At 36.4% G+C, this 19,034-nt stretch overlaps 1 protein-coding gene across 1 annotated transcript in view; it reads left to right on the top strand.

The window, feature by feature from the left end:
* GRB14 (growth factor receptor bound protein 14) overlaps positions 1-19,034 on the top strand; it is a gene marked incomplete at its 3' end in the record, with an annotated part of 48,689 nt that overhangs the window by 20,274 nt on the left and 9,381 nt on the right. The window contains exons 2-8 of the mRNA XM_080621739.1: positions 84-240; positions 6,533-6,654; positions 8,571-8,645; positions 15,597-15,734; positions 16,765-16,875; positions 17,066-17,161; positions 17,743-17,823. Coding sequence (XP_080477865.1) covers positions 84-240; positions 6,533-6,654; positions 8,571-8,645; positions 15,597-15,734; positions 16,765-16,875; positions 17,066-17,161; positions 17,743-17,823 — 780 coding nt within the window. The remainder of the gene's footprint in view (positions 1-83; positions 241-6,532; positions 6,655-8,570; positions 8,646-15,596; positions 15,735-16,764; positions 16,876-17,065; positions 17,162-17,742; positions 17,824-19,034) is intronic.

The following is a 19,034-nucleotide window of genomic DNA, read 5'->3' as shown; positions in this document are numbered from 1 at the left end:
ATGAAGATGAGAGAGGAATGTATTTGGACTAACTGAATCAAAGGTTAAACTTATGGATATTTTAGCTTTTTTATTTATTGCAGGTAATTAAAGTGTATAGTGAAGACAATACTAGCAAAGCTTTGGAAGTACCAAGTGATATAACAGCCAGGGATGTATGTCAACTCTTGATACTGAAGAACCACTACATTGATGACCATAGCTGGACTCTGTTTGAACAACTTACCCACACAGGTTTAGGTAAGATTAATACCATACAATTGTATGGCAGTAAACAAGGTGTTTGGTTTTCATTTTCACATAGAAGTACAATTGTTATAGAAAGGCTTGGAAGCTAAATGATGGAGGACTTGTGTGAATCTATTCTTTTGGGGGCTTGTTGCTTCTGTTTCTCTTTTTATTGAAAGCATAGCTATAAAGTACATTTTGTCATAGTACATTTTCCTCACACTACTTTTTCTGCATCTGTAAGAGCGATTTGGAAGATGCTGCCCATTTAAGGTTCTCAATGCAAATTCTTCCTCACTCTTCCTTGCTTTTCTTTGTCAGTTCTTAATCTTTTACTGGTATTTCCTGCTTGTCTAGCAAGACAACAAAAGCTTTGCTGTTTCCAGCACACCTGAGTGAAATCTCTGACATCAAAGACAGAAAGCAGTTACACACTTCTATTATATCTGGACAGTAGGACTCAGTATTCAAAAACAATATTAAAGTAGGCTGTTGGTATTTTCTTTTAATGCGATCGGTTTGGCTAGATCTATTGTATACTCTGGGACAGGACTATTTAAAAGGCAAAATAAAACCATTCTAAACTTCCAGTTATGGACCAATGAGCTATGTTGAAGTGACGTTATGCTTAGTATTTTAAGTTGCTGGAAATGAAACACTCTGAACTCCTTCCACATCATCAGTATTCCTTCTTTTTCTGCTACACAATTTAAAAGGTGTAATCCTTGGTTTCACATCACAACTATGGTTTTGCCTTCTGGTCTCTGTACCTTTTTCAAGTGTAGAGACATAATTTTGCAGTATAAAAACACATTAAGATAAATATAAGGATATTAATATAAGGACAAAGAGGATGTTTGCAGAGATATAAGAAATACAGAACACATGAAAAACTTCACTCAGCAAAAGATGGGTTTAGAAGTCCACTGCTAGGATGTGGTATTGAACTGATACTCTAGTCAGACTATCTTACTTTTACAGCGCTACTTTTCATTTCTGTATTGTGTTTGGTTTCGATAAGGAACTATATCAGAAAACTTTACTAGAATACAAATACCATAAAAAAAATAAATCTGCTTTCAATTTTGTGTCACTGAAAGCTTCCATACTATTCTTTAACTTTGCCAGTGTACTAGAATTACCAGAGATAGTCCTCCTGCAACCTCAAAAGCAGTTCCAGCTGCCAATGCAAAGCATGGCTTAAGAAAGGGAATGTGTTGGGACCTTCCTGCATCCTAAAACACATAGAAAACTCCTTGGAGTCCTTAATTCTCAGAAGAGACTGCACTGATACCTGGCTACTCCAGCACTGTAGTTTTTTGAAAAAAAAACCACTCACCATCAACAAAAAACCAAACACCCCTCCCCCCACACACACACACCGTGAAGGTTTATATATGGCTAAAAGCTATTGTTAAACTCTCTTTCTGTGTATTTGTCTAGGGAGTCTTGACTTGCACATTTGTTTAAAATAAACTTAACTGTGCAGCTCTGACTGTATTATGTTGAACAGCCATATTTTGAAGATGAATACAAAAGCTGTTTTCTGTCCTTTTCTGGTCCTTAATCCCATGAAGGCAGTCACAAACATTTTTCAGGGTTTTTTGTTGCTTTGTAACATTTCAAAGATATTTATAACCTTTTGCACTGACTGTATCAGTTGTAAGATGCTTCCAGCTCAGAGTAAGGTCAGAGTTAAATCTGGGTTGAGCACTGCTACGGAAGAGGAGGTATAAAAAATGGATTTAGACAGCATTACTATATAAATAGTAGTAGTGTTTTCTGTATTTTATGTGTGGCTGGTGTTTAAGTGGTGTAGTGTTCAAGTAGTGTAGTAACTATTGAAGAAGACACTTTTGACAAACCATGCCAGAGCAATAGTGGCTCATACATTCTTTGTCAGATAGTGCTTTCTTCAGTTTGAAAGATTTCTTGGAAGATTTCCATATAAAATCATTACTGAAGTTGCTTTTCCTAAGATTATGAAATCATAAAAATTGCTTGTGTGCTTAGGGCATAGTTTTAGAAAGAGATGAACTAATAATTTCTAAAATAAAACAATTTCTTAGAATCATAGAATCAGCTAGGCTGGAAAAGACCTTTAGGATCATCAAGTCCAACCTCTATTCCAGGACTGCCAAGTCCACCACTAAGCCGTGTCACTAAAGGCTGGTTTTTTGAACACATCCAGGGATGGTGATTCGACCACTTCCTTGGGAAGCCTGTTCCAGTGCCTGATCACCCTTTTGGTGAAGAAATTTCTCCTAATATTGAGTCTAAACCTCCTCTTACAAATGGCAATTCAACATTACTAAGAGCAACGTGAGATTTCTTCTATGTTTTTAATGATACTGAATAATAATAGATTTATTTTTATGACAGATTGGTTTTGTTTGAAAGACTTAACATATTGATCTTGACTTGCTTTAAGTATTTTCTTAAGCACTGGATGAATAGTGTGAACAAATATTTTTCAGATGAGGATTTAGTTTCGGACTGTTTGCTATTTATTAATTTGTTGTGTATTTTACCCATGGAAATTTGGACAGTCTTTTTCTGCTCCCAGCTTAAACAAATGGATATAGAAAGGAGAAATACTGTGAGTGTGTATATTTATGTAAATTCCAGTGTTACAGAAATTGATAATGTATTCATCAATTAGTGAACATTTTCCTTAATATCTAACAGCTGTCTGAATACTCCTGAATTAGATATAATTGCATGAATCTTAGTGAGCTGAGCACAGAGTTCTGCTTTTAATCAAGACAGACATTAATTACATCACTGGAGTGTTTGCTCATTTCTGTGTGGAGGTACCTCCATGTGAAAGTTAAAAAAGAAGTTTAAAAAAAAAAAAAAATCCACCTAAACCAAAACATAAATCCACAGTCTGTATATTCCTGTTTTCACAATCCTATATGCCTTTTAGTGTGGAGCTGTATTGTTGTACATTAAGCATTGTCGCGTCCTCACTACTCTACGTGGCAAGCACTGACCAGGTGGTGTTGACTCAGGGCAAGTGGACAAGTGGACAATTCCACCTCCGCCACCTCCCTGAGGCACTGACTGGTGTACTCCATCGCCTGCCTTTTGGCACTCATCACAACCCGCTGCCTTTGCCCAGTCACCTGGGATGCTCAGTCTTCCTACCTGCTTCCAAAGTTTTGCAGTAGCCTGGGCTCTATTTCAACTATCCGAAGTACAAGAACTATTACAGCACTATAAATCTCAATGTATTTCAGAACTGTGTGCTTCTGGTATGTTCCCTCTTTGTCCCATTGTCCCAGGCTACTGAATTCAAAGAAATTTGTGGATGTTTTTCACCTTGTCTGAGATTATTAAAGGCTGCAGAGGTATGCCTGGAATTGGATGATGCCATATCATCCCTACCACTATGTACCTTGGTGTTCAGGTCACATAATTCCCTTATACAGACAGAGCAAGGCTGTGAAAACAGTTTTCCATAGCTGTTCTCCTTTGAAAGAAAGTACTATCTTCATGCTGAAATTTTTCCTTCTCTAGTGAGAAATTTTTGTGTTGACTGTAAACATTTTTCATTTTGCTTCTGCAGCTCAATAGACTTGCATTCTAGGATTCCTCTGTGAGTAGGAAGTAACGCCTTGGCCAGGCACATCATTGTTATATTTCACTGTCTTGTTTTGATTTCACTATCTGCATTCTTTTAGGTAGTCTGTGGGAAGGCTCACAAAGCATTGTCTGTGCAATAATACTGAGCAATGGCTTTTCTGGTTTTCATTTGGTTTAATACCCTCCCGATTTGGGTGGCTAGAGAAACCATTTGAAATGCATTCTGTCATGGATTTCAATATTAAATGTTTCATGTGCTTTAATTATTTTCAATAGTTAAGGAGACTCGGTTTTGGAGAAGGTGGTCCTCATGTTAGAGGTAGTTGTAATAAAGAGATGGTAGAGAAGGAGGCAGAAACTTTGCAATCTAGCTGGAAGAGAAAAAATGATCTAACTAAACCAAAGTGTGGCTTTTTCATGGCAACGTTTAGGGATTTGATTAGAGGGCTGTGTTTTGGAGGACACTAACTTAGTATTTTGGTTCCTTCAAGAAAGTAAGTTGAATAAATTGTAGAATATTCTGTGATATGTCACCTTAAAAATAAAGAAATACCAGCAGCCTTACCCATCCATTGGGGTGATGCAGAATTTCTTATTTTTGTACCAAGAAGTAAGTCTTGAGGAAATGATATTTTCTTAAATGTCACAATGCCAAACATTCAAGAGTTTTAAATGTCATCCCAGAGGAGCACTTTCTCTCTATAAAATTGAAAGAAAAAAAAAATGCTGGTTTTGAGTAAGAGCTTCAGTTCTTTAGTGTCTCTTGCATCTGAAGAATGTGTTTTGCAGTAGAGCAGCATGTACAACATTTTTCAAAGGTTCACTGTCTCTATTTTGGGGCTATTTTTTGTTTTCTGGTTTTGTGTGCTTCATTTAATCCACTTACAATATGTGAGTTTCATGTAGTGTCCTTAATTTCTGTCTTTATGGGCTCAGCAATGAGTTAAATTCAGTGTTTTAACTTTAAAGTTTTAACTTTGCCCTACTTGATCATCAGAGTGCTTTGTCTTATGCCAGTTATGAGCTTGATATTTTGCCACTGAGGTGAAATTTACCTATATGAGTGTATTGTCTCTAAATTTGCTAGCTGGAAACTTCCTGAAGAAGCTTATACGTTTGTGGGCTACAGTAAAGTTGTTACCCAACAGACTGGACAGTGTGGAAGCATGAAGCAGTGACTAAGGTGGCAAGAGAAGATCAATAGAAAGATATTGTGGTTCTAAAGAGGTTTTAATGATTTCAAATGAGGTTTGATTTTTAGCTGTTAGGATGTTGTCCACACTACACTTTATGAAAGTTAGGCTATTTGTTTAGCCAGGACCACTTGCAAAAAATTTACCATTTATATTAATTTAATGTTATGCTTAATTAATTTTTTTTTTTTTAAATACTATTATTTTCTCTGTTAGGACTTTTAAAAACAATTTCTAATAAAATTTCTCTAAGTGGAGAAAATGGGATTAGAAAATTAGGATCATAAAATTGTAAGTTTCATGGTTTTTATAATGAATTTTTAATTGCCTTTTTCTGTTGAAACCATGATCAGAATTGGATGTTAAAACCCCATAACTGGCAGAGAGACATCAGTTTAGAAGTCAAATTTGTTCTTAACCTGTAATTCATTGTTGGAGTGTAATTTAAATTTGGAGGTGCCAATGATTGTTCAAATAAAATCTACAACTTTGTTCAATTCCATCTTATTCTCATTAGTTTGAGTCCACAACAAAATACAAGTGGACACAAAAACTGTGTGCTCATTTGGACGCATGTCCATTGTGGTTTTTTTTGGTTTTTTTTGTTTTTTTTTTTTGTAATATCAATTCACAAGCTGATGAAATGTATCAAAAAAAAAGGGGGGGATATGCAGTATAAGTAATGTTGTACACAAATTATGCATATATGCATAGTCTTGAGGATTTATGCTTAACTTCCTGCACTATGAGTAGTCCCGTTGCATTACTCAAAGTATGCAACATGTCAACATGCACCGCATGTCTACAGGAAAGTTGTTAAATTCTGTGTCTTTCCTTTAAGTTCATTTCATATTGCTGTAAAAGGGAAAAACTCACTCAAGAATCTAAATGGCAGAAGCAGACTAAAACAGTGAGAATACCGATTCTGTTTGCCAGTGCTGTGCTACAACTGAATTCTTTGCCTTTTCTTCCCCTCAACCCACTGCAAAGACAAACTACACATTAGGATTCACTTTGTAGGTTATTTTTGGTTTGATTTTTATTTTTTTCATGGCTTACTTTTACCATTCCTTTTGCATATGCTAGTCCTACAGCTGCTAGGAAGACATTTCCAACAGAAACCCCAGACAGGTTGAGTGAATGGCTGAAGTGGTCTGCTGCCTGCTGCCCCATGCATCACACAGCAGGAGCTGCCTGGCTGGTGCAGGGAGAACGTGGATTTGGCCATGCAATAGAATAAAGCCTTCAGCTGCCCCTGTAAAAGAAACAAAGCACAACAAAAATTACCCATGTGTGACCTACCTCAGAAGTTGGGCCCTAATGAGGTGGAACAGTAGTTTGATGTAGCATGGACCTAAGTAGCGAACTGTGTTCAGGTTGCTTGTTTCATTGTTTGTATTTGTTTAAATGAATATAATAATATTTTTATTACCTGACCTTTGTGTTTTCACATTCTACTCTTAGGCTGTTAAGGTGCAGGTTATGTGGGTTTTGGGTTTATTTTAATTTGTGTTTTTTTACAGGAAGAGCTATAGAGGACCATGAATTAGTAATGGAAGTCCAGTCAAATTGGGTAATGGAAGAAGAAAATAAACTGTATTTTAGAAAAAATTATGCCAAGTATGAATTTTTTAAAAATCCACTGGTAAGTCCTGACATTATATCTGTGAAGTGGTGCAATTGCTGTAGTTGCAAGAAAGTCTTTTCTGTTACATGTGGATAGGCAGAGTGTAAAGTTATTAGTGAGTCAAAAGGAGTAACTGGGAGAGAACATATGAGATACAGGAACATACGAGTTGGCCATGTAACTTTTGTCTAGTCCCTTTGTTGCAATTGTAAAACATCTCTGTTCATACATTTAGTTTTTAGGGGGTGAGGGGGCAGACATGCAAACATGGGCTTAACTTTATTGAAGTTTGCACATAGACCTGCAATGAAATAGATTTATTGAAATTGAGTGAAGTTGCCATCAAGTGACAACAAAACATAAAATGAAGTAGTGTGAGAAGGGGCATCTGTAGCAAAGACGGATTTAATTGTTAAAGTGAAAATCGAATGTTATGGGCCAATGCTGCCCAATGGCAGCTTCTCACAGCTGCAGCTAAATGACAGCTGACACAAAAGGCTGTGAGCAGCCATATCCTATTACAAGTAAGTGGAAGTGAAGCCAGAGTTAGTGTATGTAAGGAATGGAAGGAGAGCAGAGACAACTCGTAACTCAAGGATGTTACCAAAGGTTAATGTTGCTAATTCAGACTGTGGCTGATGGCAAAGGCCATGGAAGCAGTCCTGGCTCAGCTGGAGAAATTCACCATCTGGTTGCTCAAATGCATGGTGTATTTGGATCACTCCTAATGCTGTCTCATATAAAGCCAGCTTGTTTCATATGTCAAAGGGAGAAATAGCTGAAATGTATGAGGACTTGAAAGGTGAAAAGTGGAAGGGAACTCAAATTATCTACCTGTGAAAAGGATGAAAAGGTAAATATTAAGATAATAAAAGATCCAAGAGATCTGAGGTTTTTTTCTTTCTCCACTTGTGTTTCTCTGAGCAAATCATGTACTCCCCAGCATAGAGGTATCAGTGCACCAGTGAAGAATTCTAAGCTTGAGGCAGTCTATGGTTAGCTGAGTGGCTTTCAAAGAAGTGTGTTGGTTAACCAGTGAATGGAACCAGCTGTGGAGTGTGGCAGACATGCAGCTATGACTAGCTTAAGCAACTCTGGTTGATCAGAGACCCTACTGTTTCTATTGAGTCATTCTTCTGGGTACTGTGGACCCAGGTGTAGCAGGGATGCTTTATCAGAAATGAGTTGATATGAATCAACCCTACCAGTAGTTCAGTTTTATTAAAAATGAAGGTCACTGGACATTGGATGGTCAAGGGAATATTAGCTTCAAACTTGTCCAGACCTTGAGAAAACTTCATAAGTAATGATCAGATTCTTGGCTGGTTCATATTTGCGTGACTGTATTGAACTCCCCAGCTGCAGGTCTGTCCATAAATTACCCCTTGATCTTTCCTTGATAATGAAATCGACACTTTAAATGTGGACTTTTTAACCATACCATATTGATATAGTCAGATTTAACTGATCTTCATACACAAAGTGGACAGTTAGATAAAAACTGAGAGGACTTATTCTCGTTAATGGAAGTTATTCCAAAATATTTTGCTGGGTTTCTAGTGTAAGGAAAGCAATAGAAAACAATGTTGGCATATAGTGCCCCTACTTTGCAGCACATTGAACCCCCAGGCAACTCTTATACGTCAACAGCAATAGAAATTACTACTAGAAAAACAGCACTAAGGCCCAAGTACTGATGTATGAAACCCTCTTGTTTCCAGAAACTGCTGATGTTTTCTCAAAATTTTTAAGGTTTTCAGCAAATAATATATCAGATGCCACAAATTTAGAAATGATAGTAAGGTAAATGTGAATTACTAGATCAGATAATCTGCAGTGTCAGCGCATGGAGAGCTTTAATTTTACATCCAAAAGAGATAGGAAGTTTTATGTTTATTTTTATTGAACTTTGATACAAATTGTTATTGTTACAGAGCTTTTTTCCGGATCATATGATATCTTTTCCAAGTGAGACCCATGCAGCTGTAAGCCACTCTGGGATATTACAGGTATGTAATCTTTTAATGAAGATGAGCCAGCATAACTTAGAATTTCCCATTGCCTGTTTTGTTGTGAGCATAATTCATTCCTAGGTTTTGAATAACTCACAATATGGTAATTTTTTTTTTCCTCATGAGATATGAAGTGGTGTGTCCCTTCCAGACAGTTATTGTATGACCACACTTGGAAATTTACACATTCTTTCAGAGTCACGGAGTGTCAAAACAGAAAATGAAGTAAAAACGGTTAATGCCTTTACTGGGTATTTCAGGTGAAAGACCCTATTTCCTTAAAAAGGTGGTAGTGCTGCAGTACTTGGCATATGCTTAACAGCAGGCATTGGTAGAATAATGAGGAAATGGTAATGTGAGACAACTGGATATAAAAAAAGGCTTAAATGGTTAAACTTAATGAGTAGAAAATTTAGACTGACTAGTATGATTTGTTAGCTTGAAGGCTACTGTAGCCTTTGGGAAAAAAAGTGGTAGGTCACTCAGTGTTAGTCATCTTTTAAGTGGACACAAGATTTTAATTTACAGTGGGAATAATTTCACAGAATGACCATATCAGGGATCATCGTCTTACTTCCCAAAGAGGAGAAAAATGAGTAATAAAGGTGGAAACATACTCATCACTCTTGTTTGCTTGTCACTAGAAAAATTAATTAATAGAAGAACTTTCACTGGTCTTAAGACAGCAAGCCTATGTATGAGGTTTGGGGATAAAGACTGATTGGAAAGGCAACATAATAACACAAGATATTTAAGGTAAAACTAAAGGAAATATTAAAACTAGGTTGTTGGGGTTTTTTATAATAAATTCTACCTTAGCATCCGCCAGTAAATGAAAAACATTGAACAACTAATTCTCAAAACATTCCTCTGTATTAAAAAGTTATATCCTTATAAAAGTGGATGTTAGTCAGGAGGTTAAGCTAACCCCAGATAGATTAAAAATGTTTCAAATTCAACATAATTGACACATACTAGATTGTGTAAATAATTGTTACGAGCCTAAATAAAAAAACTAATTTCTACAGATGCTGCATATCTAATGAAAATTGGTTCGTTTTCACTACCCAGATAGAAAATAGATTTTGCAGTCTAACATAAACATTTGATTTAGATACTCTTGCCCATATATGATATATAGCGAATGTGAAGAGCTTGTGGGTAAGATAGAATCATAGAATCAGCTAGGTTAGAAAAGACCTTTAAGATCATCAAGTCCAACCATTACCCCAGGACTTCCAAACCATATCACCGAGGGCCTCATCTACATGGTTTCTGAACACTTCCAGGGATGGTGATTCCACCACTGCCCTGGGCAGCCTGTTTCAATGCCTGGTCACCCTCTACATGAATAAAGCTCTCTCCACAAGCTCATAGACTTATGGGTTCATACATACTTCCTCAAGAGCAAACCTACTACTTCTTTTGCCACATTAGAAGGAAAAATGAGCTAGTATACAGATGTACATTTCTTGTACTTGCATATGTAACCAATATTTTACATTTTCTATTTTCAATTTAAAATGACCATTCCCGAATGAGAAGTTAAGGCTATTTTTCAAAAGACCACCTGCAAAAATAGCTTCCAGGATCCTCAATGCTCCTTCTGAGCACCAGCATGTAGCAGCCAAACACACCTCTTGCCCCTGAGACTTTTCTAAGAATTTCCCATCACATGGAGTGCAGCAAGAAGAAAACAGGAATTACCATAAGGGAACTTGGCCTGTATTCTAGGCTAGAGGAAAACAAACTCTTCAAGTAAGCAAACTGCTGTTGGGTTTCCCTCTCAACTACTTTGAGCACAGAAAGGGCACTGACATATGTCCTACTCACATGATGGCCACTCTGTTCATTGAAAACTTTACCAAACCCTGACCAACCTCCAGGTCACCACTGCCAGTCTCACCACTGGAAGTTAGACATCACTTCAACTTCACTTGCCTTAGCTTATCCTATGATTATTATTGGTTTTCATTTTTTCCAAGTGTTCACATCACCCCAAAAGTTGTAGTTGAAACTCAGTGAAGGAAAGACAATGGACGACACATGTGGTGAAATTTACTGCCTATCAACCAGCTAGGCTACTTCTGTGATGATTATCTGCTTCTTGCAGAAAGAATTAAAAATAATTCTAAATAGGTAATGGTTACATCCCATTTTGGTAGATGGAAAAGTCTGTTGTGAACACTCCTCTGCTGCTATTTTATGTTGTATTGTCTGTTTAATTGTGTTTTGTTCAATAAAACTTAGGAGGCATAAGGTAGAGAATACCTTTGTGAATTGTGCAGTCGTCATGCACATTTCAACAGAAGCTTTTGGGTCAGTTGTTTACAGCAAGTTGCTATATCCTTGGAAACTTTCATTAAGACAAATTAATAGCCTTGGTTATTATTTGTGATGTGCTTGGTCAAGTATCAAGAGAGACATTAGTTTTAACAACTCAATGCTTACAAATGATTAAAAAATCACTTCTGATACTTCTATAGTTTTTTGTGGATTGAGCGGTGAGCAAGTAAAATATTTTTCAACTATGTTTTTCTTGACTTTCATTGAAAGTGAATTTTTTGGCTGATGACTTCAAGTCAGAACATCTGAATAGCCTCAAAACAAAAAAAAAAACCCAACAACCACTTTACCTGTCTCCTATCATTTAGCATGTGGTAAGTAAAATTACTAGGTCTGACGTATACCAAATGTCTGTGTATGCCAAAGAGAGGTTTGGCCTATAGCCTAAAAAAGTGTGTCACTATTAGAATTAGAAGCCGTATTTATTAGGATATGACTGCTCTGAGGCAATGCTGTATATACATGTCTAGTGGTAGGCAGTATGGATCATCTGGAAGTCTTGCTGTAGATTATTTTTGCAAATCGGATACTTAAAAACATTTCAAAAAGGAAGGTAATAATGAAGCTCTTAATCTGAGGCCTCTCTTATTCTTGACAGCATTTCCAATTAATAGACTGCACAGCATAGAGTGTTGACAGAACTGAGTCCTTAATAGGTGATATCCTACCCTCACTGAGGTCAATAAGGTGTTGGTGTTTTTTTAAAAATTCCTTTGAAAGGTCAAAATTTTATCCTAGATTTCTTTCTTTTTTTTCTTTCCCCCCCCTTTTTTTTTGTTTTGGGTTTTTTTGTTTTTTTTTTCTGTCTCTGAATAACATTTCTCCAATTTTTAATTTTGAGGGTTTTTATATTTAATTGTATTTGTAACAGATTTTTTCACTATGCAGTATGTCTCTGTTTTAAATTTAACAGTGACGACTTCAAAATAGCAGGGTTTTTCTGGTTTTGTTTTTAAGGGTAGACCTATTTCTCTTCCCACTCCCCACTGTTTAATAGATGCAATTGATATTCAGATTTGGTCTGTAGACTTGAAGTTCAGAGTTCTGTTGACCAATTTGGCTGCTTCTTTCTAATTGCTTTTTACGTGAAGCTTAAATACATTAGAAAAAACTATTGTAGACAGCACATGTCCAACCTATCTTTCAGAGGAATAAAAAGAACCTTGCACCTGATGTAGGGTATATTAAAGAAGAAAACATATGCCTTTCCTAAATAAGCGTAACAAAAGAAATTTTATATATGCAAAAAATTAAGTTAAAGACACAGCAGGATTATCAAGACAAATACTCATCATTTTGTGAAAGGTAGAATTCCTGATAGTGACTTTTCCTTTTGGCCTTCCCCATTGCCATCTCTTGCCCCGCCCTCCCCATGTTCTTAGTTGTTCTCATTCTCTGCCTTCACAGATTTAAGAGTCAAGCTTTCTTTCTCTAGTCATTCTGCCACAGAAAGTCTCTCTTTCCCTGACCAGTTTCCCATCTGATTCTGTTCCAGATTTCAGGCTGAAATAGCCATGCACAGAATTTCAGTCTCTTGTCAGTCTCCTAGGCATGTTCCAGTCTGCCTTTCCCCATTTTCCATTCTAGGTTTTTCTGGCCTTTCTGCCAGTCTAAAACTCTCAGACTGACTGAAATCAATAGGAGACAATACTGAGAGTCAGTAACAGTTCTTCACTGGAACTGCGTGGTGCCCTAGAATTTATCAGCAGGTTCAGGGGAGAATCCTGCTCGTTCCCAGTAGCCTTCGACTAGATCATTGCCAACTGTCATCACATCTTTGGAGAAATCAGTCATCAAATTCAACTTGATTTACAGAGTCTTAGGAAAATGTCGGCTTCTTTGACTCTCAAAAATAGTGTGTAGTGCTTGAGAAGCATCTACCTTAGCAAATATTTTCTATGCCACTGCAACCAGTCTTTATTTTTAAATTAAAAACGTTGAAGGTGCATACAAATAGGGTTTATAGTTATGAGTATGGCTCTCGAACTTCATTGCATTTAGTGACATCTAGAATTTCTGATTTTTTTATTATTATATTAATCTGAGACAGTGCAATGTTTTTTCCTGTTCTGTTTTTTCACCTGTTGATTGATTTGGTTTTTTACCAACAAAAGACATTTATTTTGCTTTGGTTTTTGTTCAGCTTGGTTTTAAATTGGTTGGTTTTACAGCTAAGCTAAAAATAATTGAGTCCTTGGTGCTGTCATATGCTACTATCTGAAAGACATGGTGACATTTGACACCACCCTACAAATCATGTTACATATTTCACTGCATGGGAGAGAGGGTGCAAGCTTATTTCTGCATAGCATGTGACCAGTAATCCCTGCCTGCAGTGTACCATCATTTAACTCTCCACAATTCATCTTACTATATTAAGGATTTTTCTTATTTTTCTTATATTAGTCATATATTGATTATCTGTATGAACAGGGATCCATTCCCCCAATAATAAATTTGCATGTATCTCCATTAAAAAAACAAATGACCAAAACAACAACAAAAACCCCTACCAAAACCAACCCAGAACAAAAATCCCAATGAAGTTGTCTTTTCTACTATCTTTAGTTTTAGGTATTTATTGCATTCAGTTCTGACTCTGAAATATTTTTACTGCTTATTCCTTCTGACAGTTATTAGTTTTAACTTCAGATTGCTCATGTCATATTTTCTCACACAGTCCTCAGCTGTCTTAGAAAGAAAAAGATGGATCTGGGATTGCCTTTTTCCTAGCATTATTGCTACTTTATTTTAATTGATAGCATGGGCACAATGATGACTGTTGAAGCTGAGCTTTGTATTTTGTATTCCACTTTGGTCTGCTGAGTAAGAAACGTGTTTTTCATGACAGCACTTCTGGTTTGAAGCTCTTATGGCAGAAATCCTGGGAAAGACACTTGTGCAGGCTGCGAGCCAACCACTCCTTTCATGTTAAGCAGAGATACTAAAGCCTAAAAAGATGCTGTTCTTTTTTTATGTAGATTGACTCATTTAGATTTTCCTAAAGCTTCCATTTGACTTTCTTTATGGAGTTAAAATACTTCTTCAACTCAGCCTTTATATTTGTCAGCAGTGAACCTGTTCATTCGTGGCAAATGGGGAGAAAACAGGCTGGAACACCTACCAGAACCTACCCATCTGCTTCAGTGTGGCTGAAATAGCTTAAACTGCATTTGTACACAGCTGTGTGGCAGTAGCACTGTAGGTAGATGTACCTACTCTTACTGTAATTTAACTATTCAGGTGAATAGCGGTGAAGCTATTCATAATGCATTCTTTGCTGTGAGCTAGGGCACTCCCCTGTCAAGTGAAGCCTGCCCATATTACTGCATTCACACCAGCTGAATTTAGTCTGCAAGATAGGAAAACAATAAAAGTGAAAGCAACCTTGTGCTCCTTGATTGAACTGCATTATTTAGTGTCTAAAGAACTTGGTGTGCTTCCACAATCACATTCATTTCATTATTTTGCTGCGATCCTGTACTGGCCATTCTGTCTCTTGCCTGGTGATCTGTTGCTTTGTGTCCTCAAATCAGATATTCTGGAAGTGGCAGTGGACAGGAGGAAAGTGCAGCAATGAAAACTGCAGATGCCAGGCAGAAACCCCTTTGTTCCCTACCTCTATATAAGCGTAGATAGTATTTATGATAGTACAGACCAGCCTGGGGCAAGTTTCCCTGAAGAGCTTGGTAATGACATTGGTTCCTTTGCATATATGGAAATTGAAGGATTCTAGGCTAGTATGCTTAGATGTGAGTCATTGTTCTGAGCAGTTTTATTGGAAGAAGAGTAATAAAAATGAATGCATTTCATTGAATTAGCATAAAGTTAATATGGTTGCCAGCTTTTAATAGGTACTTCTGCAGTTTTATTGTGCAGACTGAGTAAAACTGTGTATTTGGTCTTTGCTAAGATAACAGTATCTTGCTGGATAACAATTGTGTTGCACTCTGACAACGTCTGGTTGAAATGGCTAAAGCGAAGCCATTGAATATCTGGAGCAGGAGCTGTCTTGGTGTTTGGCCCAGCATCTGGCTTTGGCTCCTACAGCTTCTGCTCAGGCACCACTTCAGGTCCCTCCTTTGTCTCTTCCTTTTGAAAATGGTAACATCTACCTGACCTGCATGGGTTTGTGATTCAGTTTTTGTGATTTCTTTGCTGAATTAATTTTAACTCAGATCGGTTCCCTTATCTGGTTTGTAACACAGGGGGAAGGAGAGTTGGCTTTTTTTTTTTCTTCTTATTCTGTTGGTAGCATTCATTTGCAGTTTTATATAAATAGGGTCTAAGGCATGGGATCAGAACTTCTTAACACTGGTTTTGTTGCTGAAGTCAACATATTGCATAACTAATGCTCTCATTTCAAACCATATGTTCCACATAAATATGTAACTTGCTTAGCATACCTTGGAGTTGTGTAACACTCTACACGTCTTAAGTCAGAGGTACTCTTAATGGGATTAGATGCAACCATAATTGAATTACTGTGGTGTGATACTGGATTTAGGGGTTTATTCCCCTTAGTTCTGTCTGAGTATGTTAGTGAAATAGAAAGCTGGTTTCAGATGGAAAGAAAAATGCGTATCTGATGTTTTCTTTCAGATGTTCCTAAGCTCCAGCACATATCCTGAGATTCATGGTTATTTGCATGCAAAGGAGCAGGGGAAAAAATCCTGGAAAAAATTGTACTTTCTTTTGAGAAGATCTGGCCTTTATTTTTCCACTAAAGGTACATCTAAGGTAAGGGAAGAAAAAATAAAAAGGGGAGAACGTAATGAAGTTAGAGCAAATATGTATGTATTTAAAATCTGTTCTAATTACAAAAAATTAAATTTAATTTCAACTTACAATGATAAAAAGGAAAAAAATATTTATTACAGATAAAATCTAGAGTGATATAAAATTGGGAAAGTATTGTCTTAGAAACAGTAGTTTCTTTTTGCCTAACTTTGCTTCATTCTGATCAATATTTTTCCAGTCAGTTAATAGAGTACCCTTTTAAAATGAATTTTCAACTAGTAGTTAAAATGCTGAAGTGTAAGTAGATGCTTTGAAAAGTTGTCTTACTTCATTATGTAAAATAAACAAAACCCTGTGTAAAAAGGGATTTTACAGGGAGATTTTGAGAGTTCTCACATTTTGTCACTGTACAGTTTTCCATTTTACTACTTCAACTTTTTGGTGGCAGTTCTTTAAACCTGATAATATTAAACAGGATACAGTGGAGTTGAGACACCTTTTACATAAACTACTTAAAACAAATTTTTTTCTTGTTCTGAATTTTCTGTGTTAACTGACAGAGGAAGTTGTTTTTGTATCCTTCAGCAAATTTCTTTTGTTTTCTTCCTTAGCTTAGTTCATCTTAGAGGATGGAGATAATGGTTAGAAATAGTAGTGGACAGTTTTCAGATTATGAAAGTACCTTTTATTTTGATGTTTGAAATGCATACAGCTGTCAAAACTTAACTGCTACTCTAATATTATTGTGGCTTGAATTTAGTGGGTTTTTTTTCCCAGAAGTATCATCACTTGTACTTTGGTTTTTCTCCCTCTCTGGAAGAATGAATTCTTTGACTAGTTTGATGTGTTTTTCCTCTGCATTATGAAATTAATGCCGAGTTGTCTCCTTCTAGATTTCGTGATATCAGAGATAAAACTACAGTATGTTAAGACTATTTTGGAACAGGATAACTACTGTATCTCCTGAGTTTATTATGTGGAGAGGCTGGCTAAGAATAGTCTAACTATAGTACATTGCTCTTCCTTGTAGGAGCCAAGGCATCTGCAGTTTTTCTGTGAATTCAGCAATAGTGATATGTACATGTCTTTGACAGGCAAAAAGATTTCTGGAGCACCAACAAACTATGGATTCTGCTTTAAGGTACAAGCTTATTATTCTGATACATATTAAAGTAAGCCACAATTTTTAGGTAAGCTGAAGATACTTTAAGGTTTCTGAAAACAATATTCAGCTGTCTCTTATAAAATAGGAGAATTAGTGGCTTTTATTTCAACAGGTATTATCTTCAAGATATGCATTAATGCTAAAAAAATGTGCTGTGGCCTTCTAGCCTAACAAATCAGGAGGAACCAGAGACCTGAAACAGCTCTGTGCAGATGATGAACAAAGTAGGACCTGTTGGATGACAGCAATTAGGTTGCTTAAGGTAATTTTTCTGTGTGGAGTTAGCTTCTTGCTTAAGTTTACTATGTGAAATTTTGATAGTGTGTGTAGAGGAGTTATCTAGGTTCCCATGCAATAGCAACTTCAGCTTTGTACTCTGAAATGTGAAAGCTTATTTTATTTCATCCCAATAAATGGGAGACCAAATTGCTGAAATCATTGTAGGGCATGGGATGATGTCTTGAAGCCTCAGTCCTGCAGATACTTGACTGTAAGCATATGTTTGTATGCAACCGTGTTGAAGTAATTGAGATTGTTGAGTAATGTTGAACAAAACAACAGGAATACACAAGAATGTTTTTACTATGCTTTTAAAATGTGTCTATGTGTGGCAAAATAGGAGTAGGTCATTTGTTGTATTAAATGGGTAGTATTTAATGCAGAGTGTACGTTTATAAAGGCAGCAGCAACAATGATAATGTGCATTTCCTTATCCTAACAGCATTTGTCCCTGAGTTTTAATAATAAAGAAAAGCCTGTGTTATTATTTACATCTGGGAAAAACAATTTATTTGGCTTAGGTTTATAATTTAAAATGCTAACCGTGTTATTTTCTGGTTTTAGTATGGGATGCAGCTGTATGAGAATTACATGCAACCATATCAAGGTAGAAGTGGCTGCAGCCCTTTGAATATAACACCTATGGTATGTCCTACAGTAGCTCCATGAATAAATACATTGTTTCTGCCGTCATGCTATTTTTAAGTAACTTGTGTCAGTTACACTACTGACCTGATCCTACAAATCTTTGCATGTGCAAATGCTTGCCGAAATATTCAGGGCTGTCAGGGTTGACTACAGAGCTAATTAATTACTTAATGCAAGTCAGGTACTTCAGACCAATTAAGAGGCTTTTTCCCTTTGTCAAATCACGAGTATTTTAAGAGTTCATCAGCTTATTATCACAGTCAAAAAGAATGGAAAGAGGATTTTGGAAATAGCAGTAGAACTATAAATGCATTAAAAAAGAAGCAAAGTGTTTAAGGATACACACGCTCTAAGTGCTGTATAAGAAAGCTGTAACAAATCCTTTTTGGTATACAGTAATACTTCCATTTTATTTTTTTTTAAATATGAAATGTTAAGTACTTGAAGTGAATTTCAGTTGGTGCAATACTGACTGGACTTCAGAGAAATACTGTAATTTGGCAGAACTGAAATTTGGAGGACAGCAGCCTATACCAGATGGTGTGTCCATCTCCTCAGTCAGATAGTTGGGATTGGATCAGGTTTCCCTTTTCTTTAATATCTTATGTTATCCCAGTTCTTTATGAACCATTTGATTTCAGACTTTTTCATGGATGATGGATATGTGGTTTTTGTTGGCTGAATTGAGTAAAAATTACTTGTTGCAAGGACTCGTGACAGTGATTTTATGGTGGATTTTTTTAGCTTTTATTGTAGTTCTTGCTGTTAAAATGCCTGAAACATGTATTTGCCATTACAGGTATTAAAAAAATTAGTTTTCAGTGATATTGCTACTGAGCATGGTTTCAAAATTGCAATTAATACATGGACCATGTCTTCACTTCCTGTTATGTGAAGCTGCTACAATAGCTAGCTGCTGCTTTTGTAATGGATCTGGGAGCCATTACTGATTCTCTCTTCTCTTACGCTATTGCGTGCTTTTTAACTCACATAGCTTGTAACACAGACAGAATCTATAACCAATATTAAGCATGGCACTGTTTTTCTACTTAATTCATGAATTAAACACCAAGTTGGATAAACTTGGGAATTAAGTTCACAAGCTAAGGAACATACTTCACAGGGGAACCACTTCCATGTTTCACATTCCTCAGTAACTCACAACCATGCCAGCTACAAGGAGTTCCCTCTGCTCTCCTAGAGACAAA

Source organism: Psittacula echo (assembly GCF_963264785.1).
Source record: "Psittacula echo genome assembly, chromosome: 6".
NCBI lineage: Eukaryota > Metazoa > Chordata > Aves > Psittaciformes > Psittacidae > Psittacula > Psittacula echo.
Note: the sequence above shows the minus strand (reverse complement) of the source record. Positions and strands in the feature narration are given on the sequence as shown.